Source organism: Malaya genurostris, chromosome 3 (assembly GCF_030247185.1).
Source record: "Malaya genurostris strain Urasoe2022 chromosome 3, Malgen_1.1, whole genome shotgun sequence".
NCBI classification, from domain to species: Eukaryota; Metazoa; Arthropoda; class Insecta; order Diptera; family Culicidae; genus Malaya; species Malaya genurostris.
Window position 1 is genome coordinate 148,788,595 of NC_080572.1, and position 27,866 is coordinate 148,816,460.

Here is a 27,866-nt window from a genome sequence, read left to right on the forward strand (position 1 = left end):
ACTTTTCCCCATCTAAGTTCGCTGTGTGGTTCTCCAGTGCGAGTGCTGCACTAATCTTTTTACGGTCGAAGTCGACAATCTTCCACGCTCGGGTTCCGGGAGAATTTCCCCTATTGCTGTACCTCGCTAGGCTATCTATCATGTAGCGTATGGCTAGGTGGTCGCTATGGGTATAGCCATTTTCCACTCTCCAGTTTAAGTTTCCGGCCAGGCCGGGACTGCAAAAAGTCAAGTCGATAAATGACTTAACTCCGTGTCCCTGGAAGGTTCTTTGCACCGTCGTTCCCCAGTACCACATCTAGCTTGGCGAGGGCGTTTAGCAATGTCTGCCCTCTCTGGTTTGTGTGGCAGCTACCCCACGCCGTTGCCCATGCGTTGAAACCTCCTGCTATCACGACTGGTTTTTTACCCTCCAGGTCTACGGTTAACTTATCGATCAGTTAGGTGAACTGGTCTATTGGCCACCGCGTATTGGGGCGTAGCAGCTGCAATAGTATACGCCATTTAGCTTCGCAATGGCTACTCCCTTGACTTGCGTTGTTACCACTTCCTGAATTGGATAATGATCCGTGGTCCAGATGGCCGCTGACCCTGATCCGTCCGCAATCCAGTTCCCATAGTCTTCGGGATCCGATAGAGGTCCGAGATAATAGCGACGTCTGTGCTCCATTCTACAACCGACTGATGCAACAATTGCTGCGCAGCTGCACAATGGTTGAGGTTTAGCTGGACTACGTTTAGGCCGTCTTATTTCGTCCGCCGAAGGGGCAGACGGGGCCGATTATGGTGTAGTTTTGAGCCTTTTCTTGCTCGCGCAGATCACATACGTGCTATTTTGGTGCAAGTAAATGCCTTGTGGCCTTTGCCACCGCAACGGTTGCATAGGTTGCTCCAATCTGGGCCTTTGCAGTCCCAGGACTTGTGACCAGATTCGAAGCACCTGAAGCACATGTCCACCATCGGCGGTTGGTGTGCAGTCACTGGGCAAACTGACCAACCAACCTTTAGCTTACTCACTTTTAGGGCCTTATTAGCATCTATGACTGATAGCTTGAACGTGGCTATCTGAGTGCCTTGGGGTCCTTTTCTCAGGTGTATGGATTACTGTTAGACGTCCACCGCTCCTTGCTCCTTAATGGCCGTAATAAACTCTTCTGCCCTCGCGATCTCGTCCAGCCGTTTACACTGAAATGTCACTTTGTTTTGCAAGGCTCTCACTTTGACCTCATCGCCTAGAACATGCTGGGCTAGCGCCCCAAGTTCTGATCCAACCGATTGTGCTCCTTTTTTAGCACAAGCAGTATCTCTCCAGCTCTAGTACGTCTAATAGAGCGAACTTCCATTACAAGGTCGGCAAGCTATGCCTCACTCCGCATTGCTTTGAGGACGTCGGTGTATTTCTCCGTATCGGTTTTGACCAGATGGCTTCCCTCTTGTTCCTAGCCCTTTTCTCGTGTTCTATGGGAACTTTCTTCTTTTTCTTTCCGATCACCTTGAGCCAGGGCCGCTCCATGTCGGGTCGGCCCTTGTCAGAATTCTCCTTGTCCTGTTGACCCTTCTCAGCAGACTCGTGTTCGGTCTCTACTCGGGTCCGGGGGCGAGTATCCCGTTTGGGATTGAGACATCTGTCCTAATCCTTCTCCCTGCCGTAAGCGACCAGGCCCTTACGTCTTTTAGTCGGGCGCTTTGTTCGTCTTCATTGTTAGGCGGAGTGCGCAGTCGATCGTCGCCTGACTCGAGCTACTCGGAAAAGAGAAGGGCTCTGTTTGGAAGCACTTGTTCATCCTTTCGCCTCTCTCCGTTTTGTTTATTGAAGCCTCCTGGTCTCTCTTGGTCACATTTACGGCTTTCCTAAGCTTCAGCAAGTCCAACTTGAGGTCCTTGCTGATGTTGCTTTTCTCGCTAATGAAAGCGATGATCGCATCGAGCTGCGTTACGACCGCCGCCATACTCGATAGAGCTTCACCAGACCCCGACTCCAGGGTCTTAGGTTGGTTCACGAGCGTATTGCTGTCGTTCGTTTCGTCGACTACCACTGTTCCATCCTGCTTCGCTCCCGGTTTAGCGGGTGAAGATCTATTCAAACCCTTTCTCACAAAGAGGGTTTACCTCATTTTGGTTCCACGAGTTGGGGGTTTATTCATTACCCTCTCGCCCTGATTCCCCCTACCGAGCAAGATTAGACTTGGGCAACAGCCCTGTATTGATGGGGGCGCCAGGTGCCCATCAAGCTTCGTTAGTGGTTTGAATTTTCTAGTCCTCAAACGATTCATTCCTTAGTACGAGTCGCATTATACCTTGAATTAGGGCTTGGTATTAGGACAGATGGGGTAGGGATTTTTAGTTTGGGGGTATCAGGACACGAGACAACGGGTTTGTGCACTTTGAGCGGCACTAGATCGCTATAGTAGGGTTTGTTTACGAATACCTGCAGCTTTTTATAGAAGTTCAACAGAGCCCACTGTCAAACCCCACCACATCCTAGACGAGCACTACAACTTACAGTGGCGTCAAGCCTTTGGACATGGTCTCTGCTGCCGCAAATAACATGCAATATATCATGCATATAGCGTAATCTGAATGTGAACTGTTCGGTTCGTTAAAACATGTTAATTTCTGCAAGTGTTAACATAGCATAACCTTCCCAAAACATTTCCGCACAACGCCGTGTAATTCAGCTATCAGTATGTATCAGAGAAAGTACACCAGAGAACCTAGACCAACAGATATGCCACAGTGCCACAGTAAGGAGAACTGGAACGCAGTGTCGACCGCGACCTCTCAGATATATATATATATATATATATATATATATATATATATATATATATATATATATATATATATATATATATATATATATATATATATATATATATATATATATATATATATATATATATATATATATATATATATATATATATATATATATATATATATATATATATACGAGGTCTGTTCAAAAAGTCTGCAGAGTCCGGTGGTCCAATTTTTTTTTAATGTATGGTGAAAGTTTCAGCTGTATTCATTGTTTACATTCTGTCTTGTAGCGGCTGGTGTAGACGTATTTTTTTGAGCTCGGCGATTTTTGTTAGTTTAAACAATGGAAGAATTGAAGACTCAAAGAATTTGTATTAAATTTTGCGTGAAAAATGAAATAAAGTGTAACCAAGTGTGCGAAATGTTACAGAGAGCCTACGGTGAGTCTGCTATGGAAAAACAAGTGTTTACGAGTGGTATAAGCGTTTCCAAGATGGCCGCGAAGACGTTGAAGACGACGAACGCTCCGGTCGACACAGCACGTCAATAATCGATGAAAATGTGGGAAAAGTGGAAAAAATGATTATGGATGATCGCCGAATCACTATTAGAGAAGTTGCTGATGAAGTTGGCATATCAGTTGGCTCATGCCATCATATTTTTTCAAATGTTTTGGGCATGAAACGAGTGGCAGCAAAATTCATTCCAAACCTGCTGAGTTTTGATCAAAAAAACAAACGCATTACCATCGCTCAGGAGCTGTTAAACGACGTCCCAACCTCCTTATTCACCAGATCTCGCTCCGTGTGATTTTTCCTGTTCCCAAAGTTGAAGAGACCCATGAAAGGACAGCGTTTTCATCGATTGAAGAGATAAAGGCAGAATCGCTGAGAGTGCTACATAGATATATATATATATATATATATATATATATATATATATATATATATATATATATATATATATATATATATATATATATATATATATATATATATATATATATATATATATATATATATATATATATATATATATATATATATATATATATATATATATATATATAAATCCGTCAGGGTGACTTACAAATGAATGACTGGATGAAGGAGTAAATTGCCAATCTGAAGGTTTAATCTGGTACAGCGAAATTCATTATTATATTATCGGATGTTTTCGCTGGAAGGCGCCGGGTCCTCAAAACCCATTTTACCTTCTTAACAGCAGTTATATAAAAGCTATCTGATAATTAAATTCGGATCTACTGTAAGTCTACCTGCATCCACTGGTTATGCCTTGAACTGACGGTGGCTTCACCAATACATTGTATTGTATTGTATTATTATATTATATTACCATTAAGACATCATTTTCTATACATCATTTACTAAACTATTTATACTTACTAACTAATACAGGAAGCGAATCGATTTAATTGAAGATTGCATCGATTTTGACAAACAAACTAATTTACCTGATTTCTTTCCATAAGAACACGAGCCATTTCTACACGTGTAAATCTCTTCCTTTGAGCCATAGGAATATCACCTTCATCATCTTGTTCATTACAAGTTTGTTTAACAAAAGTTTTGGTTTTCTTCAGCTCATCTTCCAATTCTTCAATCTTAGATTTCAACTTGTTTCTGGAAAGTATTACCGCGTTTAGTTCCTCTCGAAGAATTTCTATTTCTCCAGTCAATTCATCGACTTTGACAATAAGATCGTCTTTTACAATATTCAAGGCATTTCTAGAAATAAGAAACTCATAAGCTCTGAAAATTTATTAAGAGAAAGAAAATACTTGGTAGTCAACAACTCGTTATTTTCCATAATTAGATTTTCAACCTCTTTGCCCATACCTGCAAAAAAAATATATATATATGCAGTGGTTCAATGATCGTATAGTTTAATGTCAATAAACTGTTTCAACCTCCCCTCCCCCTCCCCTACCCTTCATCAAACTCTTCTTTTGTAAAAAAAGACACTTTATCATGGCGATTGCATCGATAAAACACTGAACTACGTAACAATGAAAAGTTTTTAATTTTTAATTTTTTAACTGAGAAGGGTTTGGGTGTTCTACCTTTTTTATGAATATAAACAATATGTATATAATTCGCTCATGGTCTTAAGGTCCCATAAAAACTGCTTGGTTTTTAATCAGATCCGACTTTCGGTTCTGGAGATTTTCATATAAATTTATCGGGTTTATCGGGTTTACAGATTTTGAGAGACGACGATTAAATAAACCTATTTCAGTTTTACCGATATTCAGTAAGATGGCTACATTGATTTTAAAAAAATTCGAATCAAATGAAATGGTTAACAATCCATTAGGCGAATTCAACTGACTTCGGCTACACCGATTTCCGAATTCCGTTTCCGAAAGTATCAAGAATAGAGAAGCTAAAATAAAGCCTAAACAAAACATAAATTAAAATTGAAACAAACTTATGGTCCCATACAAAATTGATGGATTTTATCCGATCCGATTTAGAAAAATCTTTAAAGTTGGGCTCAAAACTATTTCAATTTATTCGTCATACTAATTTATGGACATACGAACTAAATTTGGTCTGGAAGTACCATTAATAAAGACAAAAACTTCAAAAAGGAGCTCATATCTACATCTTATGGAATGCTTAATCGATTGGTACACGTTTAGATTGAAAGGAATAATTTTAAGGTTTCATGCAATTTCTATCTTCGATTCGTCTTGAGGTTCCAATATTTCAATTACAATTCATTTAAAACATAGGTCATAAATAAAATGAAAAACGATTTCTTTATCATTTCATTAAGACCATCTGAGTTTCAGTTTATATTTTATTTTATGTTATACTCCTTTCTCTTCCATGAGTTCAACCAATATCCATCTATCTTATATTGAATAAAAGTGATGAACTGATACAAACAAATCTGAAATAGTTATAAGATCACGTACAAAATAAATGTATTTTATTTAATGTTATTTATAATAGCGAATCGCTTGATGAAAACAGTGTTTCGATTAACTAATGAATACCAACATACTAATATGATATTGAAAAATGTATTAGGTTCAAAGTACTATATATTGTTGATGCCACGGCGAAGAAAAATTTTTTTTTAATTCAATAATATAGTATATTTTTAGGCTCCCTGCTTAAGGTAGCGCTTCGCCGTGGTCACGGGAGTTCGCTGCCTATCCCGGGGTTTCACGCACTTTACCCAAAATTGCGAGAAAACGGTAAAGAAAACGGAAATTCCAAGAACATACGATTCTAGATAATTAATTTTTCTATCGATTCGTATATAAACTGTACCTGATAAACGTTTTTATCGAAAGATTTCGTGCGAGTTTTAAAAATAAATGAGTTTTTCCTTATTCTTTCGCACGCACACAATGTCAACGCATGCATTGGGGTGTGCAAAATGCTACATGCAGTAGACGCTAACAACATTTCTTTTGTTTTCGTTGTCCGTTCTCTCTGCGTAAACGTTGAATATAGATGAGTAGAAAATGTAAGTAAGTGTTACTACTTTGTAAAATAATTACTATTCATGTTTCAATAGAACGAGAAATCAGTAATGATTTTCATCGTTACTAGCTTTGACGCTTTGTTGAAAACGTAGCACATCCCTACATATGCGAGTTGTTTATAGCGAGAAAAGGAAAAAATAAAACAAAATGTTTAACAAAACTCGCACGAAATCTCGCGAAAGAAAAGCTTTCTAACTGATATTTTTCGCCAAATGCATAGTAAAATCATTTACCTACAATCGTATGTTTTTGATTTTTCGTGAATCGGCTTAGTATTGGAGAAATTTGCAATTTAGGGTGAAATTTCGGCGACAAAGCAAGAGGAAGCAGTGAGTTGTCTCGCTTCGACCTGACCACGGCGAAGCGCTACCTTAAGCTCTAAGATGCCAAGAGTATTTTCTAATCATAATTAACGACTTACTTAAAACTAGAATAGTATCATTAGATTATTTCGTCCCGGATTTTCGAAAATCCAGCTTTCAGTTGGCGATCGGCAGTGGTCGGTGAATTGTGTATTGCATGAGTCTTCCAGATGGCGTTGTTAAAAATCTATAGCCGCTTCCTTCGGTTCATGTGGGTCCGCGGGAAACACCCCCAGGCTACGAAGGCCCGGCGGGTAGCCCGCATGCTGGTCTTCGACTGGAGCGGTCTTCCGTGGGCGGTGATGGTGATGTTACGGAAGAGAATGAAAAAAAGTAAATATTGTGGAACGCGAGGTAAAAACGGGGTATGGAAACAATATGTCTGAAAACTACAGAGATCTAATTTGTTACCGTCGAGATGATGAAGAGACGGAGAAAGGGGGAACGAAAAAGTTAGTGACAAAAAAAAAGGTCTTGTTAGTTCCAATGAAGATGGTGGACAGGGACGAGGATTGAGAGAATCGAGCGGATGTTAGTATCGAACCTATAGGTGGAGATTATACTTTCTAAGCGAGGAATAACACATTACACTTGGATATTAATGTGTTTGAGAAAACGGAATATGAGAAGCATATATGGACTATCCCGACTCGCCAACACATCCTGGACCGGAACCTCAGGAGGTCTACCCCGGGCTCTAAGGGATTCCAGTAGCTTCGACCTGGCGTTGCGATACTCTACGCACGACCACACGACATGCTCGATGTCCTGATATTCGTCACCACAGGTGCAGAGACCGCTCTCCGCGAGCCCAAGACGCCGGAGATGTGCGTTGAAAGTGTAGTGATTTGACATGAGCCGCGACATAACACGAATGAAATCGCGACTCACGTTCATCCCCCTGAACCAAGGTTTCGTCGATACCCTAGAGATAATGGAATGTAGCCATCGTACCAGTTCGCCATTTCTCCATGAAGTTTGCCAACTTTCGAGAGTTTTCTGACGAGGGATACTGAAAAATTCGTTGAAGCAGATTGATCTTTTATAAATGTCACCTTCTAATGCGCCCACCATAGCCAATGGGTCTGCCTTTTCATTTTCCAGAATAGAACAATTCGAAGGGAACAAGACTAACGATAATGAATAAGCAAAGCAAAGTCCTGGCATTACATTTCTTTTGTGGAATTTGGCCTTTTTGTTTCAACAGACTTCGCAGCCGATTCTTAGTGTACAGAATCATTGCATGGGTAGTACTATGGATCCGACTGACACTAAGAATCCTTCCGGGTCGGGGCTCGAACATACGACAACTGCCTTGTAAGACCAGCGTTCTATGCATTGAACCGCCAACCCGGGACAATAAGACCGTGAATAAGACCGTTCAGATAAAGTTTGCAAGTGTTTCCGTATTTTCCCCAGAAAATTTGGGGCATACTTTTCTGGCTTCATTGCCCGGAGAGCTTCTATTGAGCTTAGAGTGCCCGTGACAATGAGGCAATGGTCTTTGGGCGAGGTTTCAATGATCTCGAGGATGTACTGAATAGTAGATAATTCTGCGACGTAAACTGAAGCCGGATCACTGAGTTTGTACGAAACGGTGTGATGTTCTGATTGAAGATGCCGAAGCCTGTGGACCTGTTGATTTTTGATCCGTCAGTGTAAAACACCTTATCACAGTTGACTGTTCTAAATTTATAATTAAAAATATTAGGGGCTACTTGAGGGCGTATGTGATCCGCAATTCCACGAATCTCTTCTCTTATGGATATGTCGAAAAACACAGTAGAATCAGAAGTATCCAAGAAATGAGCACGGTTGGAAACAAACGATGGAAGATTAATATTCTGAGACATGTAATCAAAATACAAGGACATAAAACGGGTCTGAGAATTGAGCTCGACAAGCCTTTCGAAGTTTTCAATCACCATCGGATTCATGATATCGCATCGGATAAGCAATCAATGTGAGAGATTGTGACCACCCTAGAGAATGAAGCAATAAAATGAGAGAGAGAGTTTTGAGTAGGACGTGAGAGACGCTTTAGAGTTTTTTAGTTAGAGATTCGGAGTAATTAAAAGGAAGAGGACGATCAGAAGATATGGCCGGAGGTAAATTGTAAGGTTAGGATCTAAGGAAGGAAAAGTGAAAGGCTGAAATAGAGCGAGGATCACGGAGACGAACTCCGAAGTGAAATAAAGTTAAATGAACTATATCGCAAACTTCTATTATTCTCCGTGCCAAAAGTGGTACTGTGTTACGTGTGTTACGGCTCCGGCGAAATGTGGTTGTGCACACCGCAGAAAGAAAGGTTGAACGACGTCTCTTCAACATACTGATGTATAGGCAAACTAATTAAAGACTTACAAAATCGCGTGATCTTTGAACCCTAACCTAGAAATTGTATCAATAGTGATAAAATAATAGTACATAATAGTGGAAAAAAGGAGGCAGAAGAACTCGAAAGTGAGGACACAATCCACTGAACAATCATAGTTAATTCTGGCGTATTCCGCCAGAGGGCCAAAGTTTTTTTTGATGAGCTTACGAACTGTCAGCTCGACTTAAGTTGTTGATAAACAAAATTTATTATTCTCATATTGTTTGTACTTCGATAAAACATCAAGTCGAATGATCACCTAATCGGCTCATAGGAAAGTCGGTATAGCCAGGTTATCATTGTTATGAAAGGCTTTTGTGAAAGCCTTTAGCAGGTGGGTAGCATTCCATAACTATACGTGTAGCCGCATCGGGTCTACTGAGTCTATTTTTGTAGGCTCCTGTCCAAGGCGGATAAATATGTTCTCGCAGGTGCAATTCGACGGAATGCCTTGGGCAAACAAAAGACAAATGACTCATCCATACGGTTACCCTACGATATCAACACCACAACAACAGCCGCCACCCTTTCTACCCACAGGGACGGTGCGGATACATCTGCCCAACCGGATGGATTATCACCAGTTCTTTACTCACTCCACGGACATATATAATCAAGTGCCCGGAGTTTCTACTAATTCAGATTCCATAGTGAGTTGCGCCGGCGTAATCAGTGGTTCACCTAATCTAGTAGCTGGTGGCGATCGAATCGACAGTGAACAAGAAGAAGAACATCTAACAAACAACGATCAGTCAACAACAAGAGACCGAATGAATAGAAATGTTGATACGAGTGGGTCGGATCTACAGCTAAGAACCACGATACAGCAATTGACCAATGTTGTGAACTCTCTAGAGCAACGTCTTACAGAGATGGAAAACAGTAGGAATACTCGGGTCGATGGAATAGGTTGGCCTGGAAATTCAGCACAACAGAGGCCTAACATAGACGAACCGACCCGGTCTCATTTAAATACGCAGTTCGGAATGTACATCGCAGGAAGCCCAGGTCAATTAAACGCATTTCACCCGGCAGGTATGCCGCACCCGCACCCTTTGCAAATCGGTCAATCGTTCCCGTCGCAAAACCAGAACAGTATGCCGACTTTTGGCTCGTTTCCCGCTCCGGGGGCTTTCCTCGTTCCCGGCCTTTATCCAGATTCAAGTAGACGGAACTAAACCGCCAGCATGTAAGTGTATGCACTTTCTTGTTTGGAAGGGGAAGCTAAGATTTGGTCTCGGGGATTCGGTTTTCTTTTCACCGATTTAGCCCGATTCGTACAATGTTTTCTTGAACACTTCTGGGGCCACCGTGCTCAAAGACAGATAAAGGAAGAACTTATGCACGGCACTTACGATTCACGGAACGGAATCAAAATGTCAGATAACTTTCTCACCTTGGTTGCTAAAGCGAGGTATCGGGAGATGGCCCCGTCTGAGAGAGATTTAGTGCTTTTGGTAAGTCAGCATTTTACTCGCAATGTGTCCTACCTCCTTCAGACGAGTATTGACATCAGCTCAGCTTATGGTCTCATACAAACGGAGGACCAGCATACCGGGGGAAGATTTTATAAACAACTTGTTTATCCATGGCGTACTCGACCAGATCAAGTGAACACCACAGGGTTGATCCCGCGCCCGGCAGACAGACTCCCCGCGAAGTTAGGTCGGCAACAGTAGAATCCGAAGGGAATCAACCGGAAATCAAGGTTGACCAAATAACATCAGCTAGTATTTTCGTTGGATCGAGGGAATTGCTTGAGGAGGAGGGAGCATCAGAGATGGAACGGGTATCATACAAAACCTCGCCAAAAATAGCCGTTCGAATCGGTGAATTTGACTTGATGGCAAAAATCGACACCGTAAGTGAGATAAATTGCATCTCACAAGCTTTGTACGAGAAGTTGATCCAAGGGGGCGTTGACATGGATGAATTCCCAGTGACAAATACGACGATATGAGGAGCGATCGGCACCAAAAGCAAGCGGGTAGATGCGCAAATCTTTGTCACGTCACAAATCGAATCGAGTTGTGTGGAAGCTGTCTTATTTGTAATTAAGGAGCTGCACTACGACTTAATTTTAGGTGGAATGTTTCTTCATGATACTGGTGCTCACATTCGTCACGACACAAAAGACCTACTCCTACAAGTAGGAAATTCTCGAATCCAGTTGATATTCTCGCCTAAAGATGGCACAGAAAGTGAAGGAAGTGAAATCAACCGCTTACAAGTATCGCCAGAAACTGAGGGAGGATCGGTAGACATCTGTGAATCTGACCTCACACCGACCGACCGCGAACAATTGGCCGCACTATTGAATGACTTCAGGGATGTGTTTTCAAACCGACCTGGACTAACAGCAAAATACGAACACGAAATCTTCGTCTCTGACGATACGCCCTTCAACATGAAACAGTACCCAATCCCCTACTACTATATGGGAATAGTATCGGAGCAGCTAAAGCAGATGGAAGAATGGGGTATTATCTCAAGGGCAGCAACACAATATGTGCTCCCTTTAGTCGATACTACAAAAAAATGTGGAGATGTCCGTACGTGTCTCGATGCACGCAGGTTGAATAAGGTGGACAATGAGAAACCTCCAGACATACAACGAATCCTTCAGAAATTTAAAGGCGCTCGATATTTTTCGACCATTGATTTAGTTGCTTCCTACTGGCAAATACCGATCAAACCAGAACACCGAAAGTATACAGGGTTTATGTTTGATTTCCGTACGTACATCTTCAATGTTCTCCCATTTGGACTAAATACTGCTGTCACAAGTTTTAGTCGCGCTATGGATGTTGTTTAGGCGATGATGTGATGCGGTTTACTGAAAATTATTTGGATGATCTGCTTATCAGTTCATCCACGGTTGAGGAACACTTGGACCATCTTAAACGCGTATTCCTCAGACTACGAGACGCCGGCATGACAGCAAGCCTGAACAAGTCTAAATTCGCACAATGCCAGGTATCATTTCTCGGCCATGTTGTGGGGAGAGATGGAATAGCTATTGACCCAGGAAAATTGTCAGCTGTTCGCGATTTTCCTGAACCATGACCGCGTACTAAAGGGTTTTCTCGGACTAACAAGCTACGTAGCGAGATTCACGCCAAATTTCGCACTACATGCTCAGCCTCTATACCAACTACTTAAGACTAATACCGCATGGAAGTGAGGAAATGTTCAGAAGGAAGTTTAATACAGTAAAAAATCTATTTCTGAAGTACACCTCGCTCGATTACCCTTTCGAGGACAAGAAGTTTTTCGTTCAGACTGACAGCTCGTATTCTGGGATTGGCGCAGTATTGTTCCAACTCGACGATGAAGAAAATAAACGAGTTCTCTCCTAAGCCAGTCGAATTCTGAAGCCAGCGGAAATGAATTACACCGTTACTGAACTAGAAGCTTTGGCAGTTGTTTGGGCTTTAGCAAAGTGGAGACAATATCTTCTAGGATTTAAGTTTACTATCGTGACCGACCATCGCGCATTAATTTTCCTGAAGAAGTGTCGACTGTTAAACGGTGGATTTTGTTCATACAGCAGTTTGATTTTGAAGTGGTATACATAAAAGGAGAAGAGAACATGTGGGCAGACGCTGTATCAAGAAACCCGGCTGGATCGAGTACTGGTGATACCATCAATAAACTGTTGACGCTCCGGCGAGAAGATTGCTACGGTTCCCGAAGGAAGCAGACATGGAAGTTGATCTGAACAAAATACGAAAGGCGTAATCGTGATGCTCCGAAGCAATCCGTTTATCCGAAGGAAGGTGATCTGGTTTTGGTCAAAGCAAATCCCTGTTCTTCGGCCGTAGAGGCAGTTATTAAGAAATTTTTCCTCGTTTACGAAGGACCCCACAAGATCGGCAAGGTTCTTCATCAAGACGTCTTTGTTTTGGTATATTCGGTAAGTGGAAAGGAGAGGGGTATATTTCACTTGAATCTTCTTAAGCCATACCGACAGCGCCCCAGTTCACTACCGGCATCCGGAAACGAGAGCACCAGAGACGCAATTATCGCCAGCACGTCAGCAACATGAGGACTGAGTGTTAGCTGGGCAGGGGAAGTTGTGACCACCCTAGAGAATGAAGCAAAAAAATGAGAGAGAGTTTTGAGTAGGACGTGAGAGACGCTTTAGAGTTTTTTAGTTAGAGATTCGGAGTAAGTGAAAGGAAGAGAACGGTCAGAAGATATTGCCGGAGGTAAATTGTAAGGTTAGGATCTAAGGATGGAAAAGTGAAAGGCTGAAATAGAGCGAGGATCACGGAGACGAACTCCGAAATGAAATAAAGTTAAATGAACTATATCGCAAACTTCTAATATTCTCCGTGCCTAAAGTGGTACTGTGTTACGTGTGTTACGGCTCCGGCGAAATGTGGTTGTGCACACCGCAGAAAGAAAGGTTGACGACGTCTCTTCAACATACTGATGTATAGGCAAACTAATTAAAGACTTACAAAATCGCGTGATCTTTAAACCCTAACCTAGAAATTATATTAATAGGGATAAAATAATAGTACATAATAGTGGAAAAAAGGAGGCAGAAGAACTCGACAGTGAGGACACGATCCACTGAACAATCATAGTTAATCCTGGCGTATTTCGCCAGAGGGCCAAAGTTTTTTTTGATGAGCTTACGAACTGTCAGCTCGACTTAAGTTGTTGATAAACAAAATTTATTATTCTCATATTGTTTGTACTTCGATAAAACATCAAGCCCGTCGAATGATCACCTAATCGGCTCATAAGAGAGTCGGTATAGCCAGTTATTATTGTTATGAAAGGCTTTTGTGAAATCCTTTAGCAGGTGAGTAGCATTCCATAACTATACGTGTGGCCGCATCGGGTCTACTGGGTCTATTTTTGTAGGCTCCTGTCCAAGGCGGATAAATATGTTCTCGCAGGTGCAATTCGACGGAATGCCTCGGGCCAACAACAGACAAATGACTCATCCATACGGTTACCCTACGATGTCAACACCACAACAACAGCCGCCACCCTCTCTACCCACAGGGACGGTGCGGGTACCTCTGCCCAACCGGATGGATTATCTCCAGTTCCTTACTCACCCCACGGACATAAGTAGTCAAGTGCCCGGAGTTTCTACTAATTCAGATTCCATAGTGAGTTGCGCCGGCGTAATCAGTGGTTCACCTAATCTAGTAGCTGGTGGCGATCGAATCGACGGTGAACAAGAAGAAGAACATCTAACAAACAACGATCAGTCAACAACAAGAGACGGAATGAATGGAAATGTCGATACGAGTGGGTCGGATCTACATCTAAGAACCACGATACAGCAATTGACCAATGTTGTGAACTCTCTAGAGCAACGTCTTACAGAGATGGAAAACAGTAGGAATACTCGGGTCGATGGAATAGGTTGGCCTGGAAATTCAGCACAACTGAGGCCTAACATAGACGAACCGATCCGGTCTCATTTAAATACGCAGCTCGGAATGTACATCGCAGGAAGCCCAGGTCAATTAAACGCATTTCACCCGGCAGGTATGCCGCACCCGCACCCATTGCAAATCGGTCAATCGTGCCCGTCGCAAAACCAGAACAATGTGCCAACTTTTGGCTCGTTTCGCGCTCCGGGGGCTTTCCTCGCTCCCGGCCTTTATCCAGATTCAAGTAGACGGAACCAAACCGCCAGCATGTCAGTGAAACCACGATGCAATGGAAATCTAGAAGAATGTCACCCGGTTGAATTTATTCGAAACTCGGAGAGATATTTCAGCAGCACAGCAGTTAACCCAAACGAACTGCTCCCGTATGCGCTTTCTTGTTTGGAAGGGAAGCTAAGATTTGGTCTCGGGGAGTCGGTTTTCTTTTCACCGATTTAGCCCGATTCGTACAATGTTTTCTTGAACACTTCTGGGCCACCGCGCTCAAAGGATATGACTTCAACTAGTATAAAATGCTATTAGCATCAGAAGGCCGTCCAACCACACCTGACCACATCAACGAATCTTCATCGAAGTCCATCAGGAATATGGAATGAAACCTAAGGAAGCGCTGGCCGACCTGGACTCTTATGGGAAATTTTTTACAAGTGAACACATTCGCCGACTCCAACTAATCCGGGAAGCCGTACACAATTTTACTAGGCCGAATTTTCGCCGTCTATTGAGGTAGTATCCTATAATGACGTAAGTGACACTACACTTCATTCAAATTCTCAAATTTCTTCGCATTCACAACAGAATGCGATTGAAATTCTTGTCTACTGTCAGAATTTCAATCGCATGAAAAGCTCAGCCAAATTAAAGGAAATTTAACAAAATATTTTATCATCTTCTTTCTCAGTTATTCTTGGAACTGAAAGTAGTTGGGACGAAAGCGTAAAATGCGAAGAAATTTTTGGAAATAACTATAACGTATTCTGGCATGACCGTAGCTTAGCACTATCCATCAAAAAATCTGGAAATGGAGTCTTCATTGCAGTAAGTGCTGACTTTTCATCCGACAAAATTGAAACAAATAAACACAAAGAATTTGAAAATGTTTGGACCAAAGTATATCAAAGTATCAATTATCAAAGCAAGAAATATTCAATGCACTTGAAAACCTCATCGCAGCAAAGGGACCTGGACCTGACGGAATAGCACCAATATTTTTGAAGCAATTAAGCTCACAACACCATTACAACATCTCTTCAACTTATCTCTAAGAACAGGAATATTTCCAGAAACATGGAAATCCTCCTTCTTCTGCCATTATCTCGAGCATTCCAAAATTATTTGAAAAAATTATCAATGGGAAAATATTTCAACAAGTAAAAAATTACATAACTCCAAAACAACATGGCTTTTTCAAAGGTCGTTCTACGTCAACAAATCTCCTGGAATTCATTACATTCACTTTGGAAGCTATGGACAATGGAAATTATGTCGAAACTCTCTATACTGACTTCAGCAAAGCTTTCGGCAGAATTGACATACCAATATGGCATTGAACAAAAACTTTTAGAATGGCTTGAATCATATCTCACAAAACCTAAACAAATTGTACGCTATCAAAACACATACTCCAAATCAATAAATGTCACTTCAGGTGTTCCCCAAGGTTCACATTTAGGCCCTCTATTCTTTTATCTGCGTACGAGATACATACAAGAACGACATTTCCTTCTCAAAAATCTAAAAGTACTTGTATTTGCAGACGACATGAAGCACTTTATGGAAATAAAACATGCTGTAACACATTAATCAATAAGTCCCGAGACTAAAGCAGAGATGGCGCTCGTAGTAAACCAGTAACCACGTCTTTCTAGAGTACTAACCTTTGCTTGAAACGGGTCAAAATTTTAAGTCGATCCGACCAGAAACAGCTGAGTTATCGAGGTTGGAGTAAAGTCGTTTTGTAGTTTGTTTAAAAAATGAAAAAAACCGAGTTTCGTGTTTTGATAAAACATTGTTTTGTAATGGGTAAAACACCGTAAAAGCGAAACAATGGATTGAAAAATGTTGAACGATTTGTCGGTGGTTCGCCGAGTTTAAACGTGGTCGTACCGACACAAATGACGCGGAACGCTCGGGTAGACCTGTGGAAGCCGTTACACCGGAAAATGTGAGTGAAGTGACAAAAATTATAATTTCGTATCGTAAAGTGAAGCTCCGTGAGATTGCTGAGATGACACAGATATCATATGGAAGTGTATTTGCTATCCTTCATGAAATATTGAGCATGCAAAAAGTTTTTTCCAAGTGGGTGACGTGATTGCTTTCGATGGAACAAAAACAGCAACGAGTCGATGATTCAGAAAGCAGTTTAAATTGAACGAATTGGGCTTTGATCTGCTTCTCCACCCCCCATACTCACCAGATTTAGTCCTCAGTGACTACTGGCTCTTTGCTAATCTTAAAAAAATGCTCCAGGGAAAAAGATTTGGCTCAAATGAGGCCCATGTCTCCTACTATTAACATATATTTAGAAAACCAACCTGTAGGCGTAATTTTAGAGTCGAAACTTACTTTCGTGGACCATTTTAATACAATTGTCAATAAAGCAAATAGTATATTAGGCTTCATTAAACATTTTAGTCATAATTTTCAGGACCTTACACAATAAAATTATTATATACAACATACGTCAGGCCAATTTTGGAATACTACAGCATAATATGGAACCCATGTACCTCCGTACACGTAGAATGCATCGAATCTGTTCAAAAACAATTTCTACTGTATGCGCTTCGTAGACTAAACTGGACTACATTTCATCTTCCATCGTATGAAACGCGCTGTATGCTCATAAACTTACAAACACTCGAAGAACGCCGCAAAGCTAGAATGCTTTATTTTATCAACGACATTATTTCTCAACGAGTACAATCTGAATCATTGCTTTCACAACTAAAATTGTATGCTCCTAGTCGCCATCTCAGAAGTCGTCAAATATTCTTGGAAAAAAATTTAAAACAAATTATGCCAAAAATACTCCTATTAATCAAATGATGCGCTTTTATAACGAAAACTGCCAAAAAATGGATCTAACTATGTCCAGGAAACAAATAAAAGAAAAATTGAAACCAAATCGTAGAAATAATTTATAGAATAATGTCAGATTACTTTCTCACCTTGGTTGCTAAAGCGAGGTATCTGGAGATGGCTTCGTCTAAGAGAGATTTAGTGCTTTTGGTAAGTCGGCATTTTACTCGCAATGTGTCCTACCTCCTTCAGACGAGTATTGACATCAGCTCAGCTTATGGTCTCCTACAAACGGAGGACCAGCATACCGGGGGAAGATTTTATAAACAACTGGTTTATCCATGGCCTACTCGACCAGACCAAGTGAACACCTCGAACACTCAGTGAGCAACTAACTATCCCCACAATTGAATTTGAAGTGATGGCAATAATCGACACCGGAAGTGAGATAAATTGCATCTCACAAGCTTTGTACGAGAAGTTGATCCAAGGGGGCGTTGACATGGATGAGTTCCCAGTGACAAATACGACGATATGAGGAGCGATCGGTACCAAAAGCAAGCGGGTAGCTGCGCAAATCTTTGTCACGTCACAAATCGAATCGAGTTGTGTGGAAGCTGTCTTATGTTAGTTGTAATTAAGGAGCTGCACTACGACTTAATTTTAGGTGAAATGTTTCTTCATGATACTGGTGCTTAAATTCGTCACGACACAAAAGACCTACTCCTACAAGTAGGAAATTCTCGAATCCAGTTGATGTTCTCGCCCAGCGATCGCTCAGAAAGTGAAGGAAGTTAAATCGATAGCAAAACAAGTAGCGCCAGAAACTGAGGGAGCATCGGTAGACATCTGTGAATCTGACCTCACACCGACCGACCGCGAACAATTGGCCGCACTATTGAATGATTTTAGGGATGTGTTTTCAAATCGACATGGACTAACAGCAAAATACGAACACGAAATCTGCGTCTCTGACGATACGCCCTTCAACATGAAACATTACTCAATCCCCTACTACTATATTTATTTATTTATTGATTTATTTATTTTTTAATAATGTTCATCTGACAATAAGTCTTAATGAGCTACAAATAGCTACCTAACAAGTTATATTAACGGAATAAAAATAATTATGAACAACTTAGTGCCACAGTAACCTGTGACGAAGCTGAGATGACGTTGTGACGAAGTCAAACAAATCGGTGAGCTCGTTAAAGCGGCGGATCATTGCCAAAATCGGGCTGTTGAAGCATAGCTGGTATTGCGTAGATCAGTTTGCAGGTAAGGTCGCGGTCGAATAATACGTGTAGGAGCATACAAGCTCACTTGGGATAAAAGATTAGGAGCATCATATTCAGCCAGTAGTAGCTTAGATATGAAAATCGCTTGTGATGCATGTCGTCGATCGGCTAAAGATTTAAGTCCTAATAGTTGACGACGATCATCGTACGGCGTAAACTTAACGGGTTGCTCCAGGGCAGTTCACGTAATGCACAACGTACAAATTTTCGTTGAACAGCTTCAAGTCTTTGAATCCACGTGACGTGGTAAGGACACCAAACAACATTCGAAAATTCTAGCTGCGATCGTACCAAAGAACAATATAGCGCCTTTAAACAGAGTGGATCACGAAATTCTCTTGAGATTTTGAATATAAATCCGAGTAACAGATATCCTTTGTCAATCGTAGCCGCAAGATGACGAGTGTATGTTAGTTTCTCATTCAGAATAACACCTAAATCCTTGATGTGGTCAACACGTTGCAGTTCAGTGCCAGCCACAGTATAATTGAAACTAAGTTTGTTTCTCGTACGATAATAGCTGATAACATAACTTTTTATAACACAGAGAACCATCATGTTTCGTACACACCATTCATAAAACATATCAACAAGATGCTGCAATTCTTGGCAATCAGCTTTTTTGCGAATAACGAGGAATATTTTCAAATCATTGGCGAACAATAGCTTTTCACCATGCCTTAACACAAAGGCAACATCGTTAATAAACAGCAAAAAAAGAAGTGGTCCAAGTGTGCTTCCTTGAGGAACTCCGGAACTGTTAGTAAATGAATTAGATACCGTGCTTCCAATTTGTACAACAACTTGACGGTTGACGAGAAATGATCGAAGCCATTGACAAAATCGAATCGAGCAACCTAGCTTGGTAAGCTTAGTAAGTAAAATTTCGTGATTAACTGAGTCAAACACAGCCTTAAGGTCTGTGTAAATCACATCAATCTGGTATTTTTTAGACATTTGCTCGGTGCAATAAGACGTGAAACTAACTAGATTAGTCTCAACCGATCGACCGGGAAAGAATCCATGCTGGCAATTGCTTATATAATGACAAGTTGACAAAAGATTTGCATTGATGAGTGATTCAAAGATCTTAGATTCAACACACAGCGACGTGATTCCTCGGTAATTGACAACGTTACACTTGTCACCTTTCTTATAAACCCGGAACATAACGGAATTTCTCCAATCAGTAGGGAATGTTTGTTGCTGGAGCGACAAATTGAAGATATATGTTAGTGGGACTGCTAAAATATCCGAACATTTTTTCAAAATTGCAGAAGGCATTGCGCTTCGACCTGATGCAAATACGGATTTCACATTCCGGATGGCAGAAGGTACCATTTGTTCTGAGATAACAAAAACATCCATATCGATGACATCAGCAGGAACATCACGGGCAGCGTTTTCAAGCTCAATAGCAGATGGTGAGTGAGATGAAAAAACACTGGCGAAATATCTAGCAAACAGTCCACATTTATCAAATACAGTCGCAAAGTATTGGGCTTTTCTTACGTGTAAAAGAAATTACCGAGCATTTAGACACACTTATAGTCAAGAAGTTGAGATTGCACCAATTACAGAAATTGTTTAAGTACCGCTGAAGTTCCTCGCAATCTGCTGTTGATCGTACCACAAGAAATAATTTCAAATCATCCGCATACATAAGTCTGTATCCTGGTGGTATGACGAGAGAAACGTCATTGAAAAATAGCAAAACAAGTAATGGACCGAGGTTGCTTCCTTGAGGAACACCCGACATATTGATGAAGTTGTATGACTCAACGTTTCCAAGCTTTACAGACAGAACTCGGCTGATGATACTCCTAAACGCTCAAGTTTTGCTAGTAATAGTGTATGATCTACTCGATCAAACGCAGCTTTGAGGTCCGTGTATATTGTGTCAACTTGTGATCCTGTTTCCATATTTTTAATACAATAAGAACAGAATTGTGTCAGATTGGTGATAGTCGATCTGTTTGGGAAAAAACCATGCTGATCCTTCAAGATATACGGCATTGTTTCACGAAATAGGACGTCTAAAACTAAAATCTCAAGAAGCTTAGATCCGACACAGAGTGAAGTTATACCTCGGTAATTTGTAACATCTTGTTTGTCTCCTTTTTTGAATACAGGAAACATAAATGATTTTTCCAGTTCAAAGAAAATCGTGACTGCGACAATGATAGGTTGAAAATTATTCTCAGAGGTGCACACAATACCCTTGAACATCTTTTCAGGATTATAGATGGAATCCCATCTGGCCCTGCCGATGTAGAGGATTTCAACTTGTTAATTGCCACCATAATATCCTCATCAGAAAAACGAATATTGTCGACATGTATAACACCTCGGGGTACGTTTTGTATGCAACATTCAACCTGAGTAGAGTTTGCCGAATCGGAGTTGAACGTTTTGCAAATAGATTACATGTGTCACTTATGGTGTTTGAAGTTTCGTTTTCAAGGAACATACAGGAAGGAAATCCATTCTCTTTGCGTTTACCATTAACAAAAGACCAAAATTGCTTTGGATTCCGTTTCAAATTTGACTGAGTTCGTTCCACGTGTTTTGAGTAGAGAAAGCGGTTATACGATCGATAGTTGTTACTGGCTTGAGAAAAATTTCTTTTTGTGATTGGGTTCCGTCGACTTATGTAACGACGAAGTGCAGCCGCTCTTAATCTTTTGAGGTCACGTAGGTGTCGATTGCTCCAAGGTGGTTTCAAACGAGGACGGGGCGCAGGGACATGAACCACGAAGAGTTGGCTTAAAACATTGGAGAAACTGTCTACAGCAACATCCACATCGGTAGCATTATCGAGAATAGAGTCCCAGTCGATTAAACGGAGTGCGTCGTTAAGCCCGGAAAAGTAAGTTTTAGAAAAATTGAACAACCTATTTTCATGCACCTCATCAAAACGAACTAGTTGAGGGTAAAATCAAAGTAGCAGAAAGCGGAAGATGATTGGTGTCAACAGCAACCAATGGCTCAAGTGCTTCTGAAACGAAACAATTCTTCACAGCTTCCTCATTAACGAAAAGAAGATCTAATGTGCGGTTCCGCATGTTATTCACAGTACTCAATTGCAGCATATTCAATAGGGACATGCCATCCAATAGAGTGACGTTCGGCCTTGTTAAAGTTGATTCAGATAGGTCTGGGATAGCAAATCCGGATTACGTATCCTTCCAGACGAGCCCAGGTTGGATAGTCCCCAAATAGCAAATGTGCGGTTCGATGATCAGTATTGTTAACGATGTTAAGTGCAGAATCAATGTGATTTTGAATAACGTCTACATTATCGGCGGAGTCAGGGGGAATATAAACTACACCTAAACTTATATATGCGTTACGGCAACGGATATTTACCCAGAGTTGTTCGAGGGTGTGATTGATGTCAGATATACGTTTGGATGACAGCCGATTGGAAACAGCGATGAGAACACCTCCAACACGTTTTTTCCTAGTACTTGCGGGATCGCGATACATACGGTAGACCGTATAAATCGAGCCAAACAATTGAACAGAGTTGATTTCATTATTTAACCACGTCTCAGTTAAAATAAGAGCATCGTAATCTATTTCTGCAGCAGCACTAAACAATTCGTCAATCTTCATACGTAGCCCTCTCACGTTCTGGTAGTAGAATTTTAGTTCGCGTTCGAGATGTTCTTTTGGTGGTAGTACAACAGAGCAGCTTTCGGTGGTAGTCACGTCGATGCATTCAGGATCACGCGCTGGCTGCAATGGAGAGTCTGCACTATCGACGAGAACGAGAGAATTGCGTTCGGAAGCAAACTGCAAATGCAGATCGTTTTCAGTGTGTGCAGTATCTAGAGAGGCTTCGGTGGGACATATACCCATTTTGGCATTACCTGACCGGATGATATTACAGCGTTTTCTTTGGTATCACAACGTATTGTAACCTCACCACTGCCTCGGTGGCGGACATTCCTTACTGCGAATTTGACAGGATCAAGCTTGTTTTGTATATCGCGCATAGTAAAATCTGCAGTTTGAGTATTCTTTGGCTTAAATCAAACGGACTGTTCTAATTTTGCGACAACTCTAGTTTTAGACAGGGCAGGCTTAGCAGGGCTTCGCAGTTTAGTTGGCGATTTTTCAAGAGTGTTAGCTGGATCGTTATTTTGTTTATCACACATTAAACGTCTTTTACCAGATCTTAATAAACCACCTTCTTCTTCGTCGGTTAGATTTTCTGTTGCTTTCCGTTTTGAGTTTTGCATGTGAGATTTTGTCACTGAAGCGTACGACTTCTTGGAAGATGTAGCAGAACTAAGAATATTTAAAGTGACCGAGACATTGGAGTTTGAAATTTGTTCGTTAGCAAGCGTTTGCTTGATCGCTGTTAAGATTTTCGTTTCGAAGCGTTGTTCGAGTTTTATAGACACGTTGTTTACGTCTGCACGCAAAACACATATACTTTAAAGCAACATTCTCCCGCAAAGCACAAATGCCAGCCGCGCTGATATCCGAGCATTTTATATGGAGAATCTGCTCACAGCCGCCAAAGCAGTAAACTCTATCATTTTCAGACACAATTTTTAAAGCACACACATTACAAGTGACCGATGTCATAGGTAATCGGTTATTAGTCTTCCACCGCTTCTTCACTCAGCGGAGGCACACAGGCCTGAAGAACAAAAAGGAGATACAGTGCTATTGTGTATCTTTCAATGCACTACGCGACTGTTAGATCTGGATCTGCTAATAACTTTACCGCACTTAAACGAAATGAGTCACTAATTACGGTTATTAAATGCACGTATATTCTACTATTCGTTGGCAGAATTTCGTGTAAATATGTAATCGGTATCACTGTGAATTGATGATTTATTCGACGGTAACATAAACAAACAATCCATTCCAAATGTAAACAAACGTTGGAATGGGGCATTGATGTCGCGAGTCTCTTGGTTCCCTATCACACACCGATAGATAACGGGAACTGGGTGTCGGACGAATCCAAGACTGTGGCGATCTTGACGACTGGTCGATACCCAGTGCAAGAGGTGGCGAAAACGCAAGCGGAGGGAGTAGCCATAGCAAAGGTAAACGGAGTGTATTACTGTAGCTGCTACGCTCCACCGAGATGGTCAATAGACCAGTTCACCCGGATGGTCGACAGATTGACCGCAGACCTGGTGGGTCGGAAGCCGGTGATGATAGCCGGAGACATCAACACATCAACGCCTGGGCAACGGCTTGGGGCAGCCACTATACCAATAGGAGAGGACAGACGTTACTGGAGGCCCTCGCCAAGTTAGACGTCGTGTTAGCGAATGATGGTCTGAAAAGTACTTTCCAGCGGAACGGAGTCGAGTCGTATATCGAACTGCCTTTCTCTAGTCCCGACCTAGCCGGAGATCTTAATTGGAGAGTTGATGGTGGCTACACCCATAGCGACCATCTAGCCATTCGCTACACGATCGGTCAATTGGTGGGAAGCACAAGGAGGAGTAATACTCCCAGAACTTTAGCGTGGAAGGTAGCCAACTTCGACCGCGAAACGCTTGCGCTGCCCTTGAATTGGAGGAGCACGACGCGAACCTGACAGGGGACGAGTTGGTCGCTATCTTGTCACGGGCATGATACGCAACCATACCTAGAAAGGCCCAACCGAGGACCAACAGACTACCGGTCTACTAGTAAAACGAGCAAATTGCACGCCTTCACGCATCCTGCCTCAGGACTAGAAGAAGGATGCAAATAGCTCGATCAGCGGAGATGAGGATGGAGAGACACACGGCATTCAAAACGGCGAAGTTAGCACTAAACAAGGCCATCAGGGCAAGCAAAAGAGCCTGTTTCGACCAGCTATGTGGGGGAGCCAACTCCAACCCATGGGGCGATGCCTACAGGATGGTAATGGCTAAAACGTGAGGGGCGCTGCACTCCCTGAACGTAGTCCGGCGAGGTTGAAGGAAATCATAACGGTTCTCTTTCCCCACCACGACACGTCCTCCTGACAGCCAGCCCCGCTACCAGCGAACGAAGTTGAAAATGTAACGAACGAGGAGTTGCTCACTGCGGCGAGATCGCTCGATACAAAGAAAACCCTGGAGCCAGACGGTATCCCGAACCGTGCTCTAAAGGCGGCTATAATGACAAAACCGGACATGTTCAGGGAGGTCATGCAGAGATGTCTGGATGAGCATATGTTCCCAGACATTTGGAAAAGACAGAGGTTGATACTATTACCGAAACCTGGGAAACCCCCAGGGGACCCATCGGCGTATAGACCAATCTGTCTGATAGACACTGTGGGAAAGCTCCTTGAGACAATCATCCTCAACAGGCTATCTACCTTCATAGAGGAGGCAGGAGGACTGTCCAGCCAGCAGTACGGGTTTCGCAGAGGCAGGTCGACGGCGGACGCCATAACATCGGTGGTAACCACGGTGGAGGTAGCTATCCAGCGCAAACGACGAGGAATCCGCTACTGTGCGGTAGTAACGCTAGACGTTAAGAACGCGTTCAATAGTGCTTGTTGGGCAGACATTGCTGATTCCCTACTTCGACTGGTAGTACCAGAAGGGCTGTACAAGATTCTGGAAAGCTACTTCCAGAACCAAGTATTGCTCTACGAGACCGACGATGGCACACGTAACACTCCAATCACGGCTGGAGTGCCACAGGGATTTATCTTGGGCCCGATTCTGTGAAATATAATGTACGATGGAGTACTGAGGTTGAGGCTCCCTCCGGGTGTCAAGATAGTCGGGTTCGCGGACGACGTCACACTAACAGTCTACGGCGAATCCATCGAAGAGGTCGAACTGAGTGCATCACACTCAATCTGCTTGGTAGAGGACTGGCTGCGTAGCAGGAAATTGCAACTCGCGCACCACAAAACAGAGGTGATGGTGGTAAACAACCGCAAATCGGAACAGGAGGCGTTGGATCATGCCGGAGATTGCGTGATCCCCTCCAAGAGATCACTGAAGCAATTGGATGTAATGCTTGACGACAAACAAAAGCAATCGCAGCCCGGTATGGGCGTCGGCACTGAATGTGGAACGCAACGCACAGATGCTGGAGAGTACGCATAGACTGATGTGTCTTCGCGTGAACAGTGCATACCGCACTGTATCGAGGGATGCGGCCTGCGTGGTTGCAAGTATGATGCCTATCGGTCTGATAGTGAAGGAAGACGCGGAGTGCTACAGCATGCGAGGAGACAGGAACGCCCGTAGGGCCTCCAATGTCGCTTCTCTACACAGATGGCAACAAGAGTGGGACAGCTCAACCAAGGGTAGATTGACACATCGGCTCATACCTAGGGTCTCGAGTTGGTTAGTTAGACCTCGCGGAGAAGTGAACTTCGGCCTGACGCAATCCCTCACAGGTTCGGTCACGCGACATCCCCTGTATGTCCTGGCTACCCAGACGAGATTGAGACGGCAGAACACGTCTTATTCGCATGTTCCCGTTTCGCGGCACAAAGGAGTGAGCTACTGGAGGCATGCGGCATTGACCTGATCCAGAGAATGTGCCACTGCGTAGAGAACTGGAACGCAGTTTTGATCGCGGCATCCCAAATTGCGGGCATATTGCAGCGGAAATGGAGTGCGGAACAACAACAGGCAGCCGCGATCGCTAGACGCGTGCAACCGTAGTAGGCTCAAGAGGAATCAGCGAATAAACGTCGGTCCGGGAGAACCTCCTTCGCCGGGGAGCTCTTCGTCGTAGTAGTCTAGATCCATCGTCAGGGACTAGACAAGTAGTACGTAAAACTGTTAGAATCGTCGGGGCTTCAGTGAACCGGAAGCTATCCTCCAACCGGAATCACTGGATCGACCCAGGCAACCTCTCGGTCGGGCATTGACGGGTATCGAAAGCGTCGGTTTGGGGAGAGCCTCCTTCGTCGGGGACCTCTGCGTCGGTGTAGGCTAGATCCTTCGGCGGGGGCTAGTCGAGCAGTCGCCACGACACCGATTCGAGTCGTCGAGGCGCCATCTCTAACCGCCATGCTCCATCCGGAATCGCCGGACCGACCTCGGCACTCCTTCGGGTGTCCCGTGTGGTGTAACACAGAACTCGGTGTTGGGAGAACTTCCTTCGCCGAGGAACTCTCCGTCGAAATAGTGTAGATCTTTTGTCGGGGACTAGATGAGAAGATCATCGCGTGGTACCGCTAGGATCGTCTGAGCGCCAGTGAACCGGAAGTCACGCTCCAACCGGAATCATTGGATTGCCTTAGACATCCTCTCGGTCCGGTCATACACACGTGCCGTAAGCGTCGGGTCGGGAGAACTTCCCTCGTCGGGGAGCCCTCCTTCGGTGTAGACTAGATCTTTTGGCGGAGACTAGTCGAGTAGTTCCGCAACGTAGCATCAGTTGTGGGTCGTCGAGGCGCCAGTGAACCGGAATTTACCATCCAGCCGGCATCACTGGACCGACCTCGTCATCCAACTGGTCGATCCCTCGAGAGCAGGATGCTGATCCCCATTCTGCATAAATCTGGAGAGGGTGCTGTGAGCACCAATAGCCTTCCACCTCGACGTAATACCTAGCGGTGGTGCCGTGGAGGTAGAGTTGGAGATCCAAGGTGTTTTAGTTAGTAGTTCCAATTAACAGTTGGGTAGTCCTCTGGAGAGTCCAACACTCCGTGCGTAAATGCTTTTCACCTTGTAGAAAAAAGAGAGGGTGCTGTGAGCACCAATAGCCATCCACCCCGACGTAATACCTAGCGGTGGTGCCGTGGAGGTAGAGTTGGAGATCCAAGGTGTTTTAGTTAGTAGTTCCAATTAACAGTTGGGTAGTCCTCTGGAGAGTCCAACACTCCGTGCGTAAATGCTTTTCACCTTGTAGAAAAAAAAGACAGTGCATTCGGATAAACCATCGTCGTTAACAAACACCAGATCAAGAAATCGTGATTGGTGATTCGAAACCGTACTAATTTGATGAAGTCCATTCAAGGCAAGTCCATCTAAGAGAATTCGGCTGGCGGTGGTCGTTGTCGAGGCCATAGGGTCAGGGTAAGCGTAACCATAATCCGATATCCAGCTGAGACCGGGTTGATTGAAATCCCCAAGAACAATAATCACATCGTTACCATTTGACTGAGACGAA

The 27,866-nt window shown here is 42.9% G+C and overlaps 1 protein-coding gene across 1 annotated transcript in view; it reads right to left on the minus strand.

Moving 5' to 3' along the window:
* Window positions 1–27,866, minus strand: part of LOC131434038 (JNK-interacting protein 3) — a 520,973-nt gene that overhangs the window by 216,645 nt on the left and 276,462 nt on the right. The window contains exons 4-5 of the mRNA XM_058600669.1: window positions 4,565–4,622; window positions 4,238–4,511 (exon numbers count right to left, since the gene is read on the minus strand). Coding sequence (XP_058456652.1) covers window positions 4,238–4,511; window positions 4,565–4,622 — 332 coding nt within the window. The remainder of the gene's footprint in view (window positions 1–4,237; window positions 4,512–4,564; window positions 4,623–27,866) is intronic.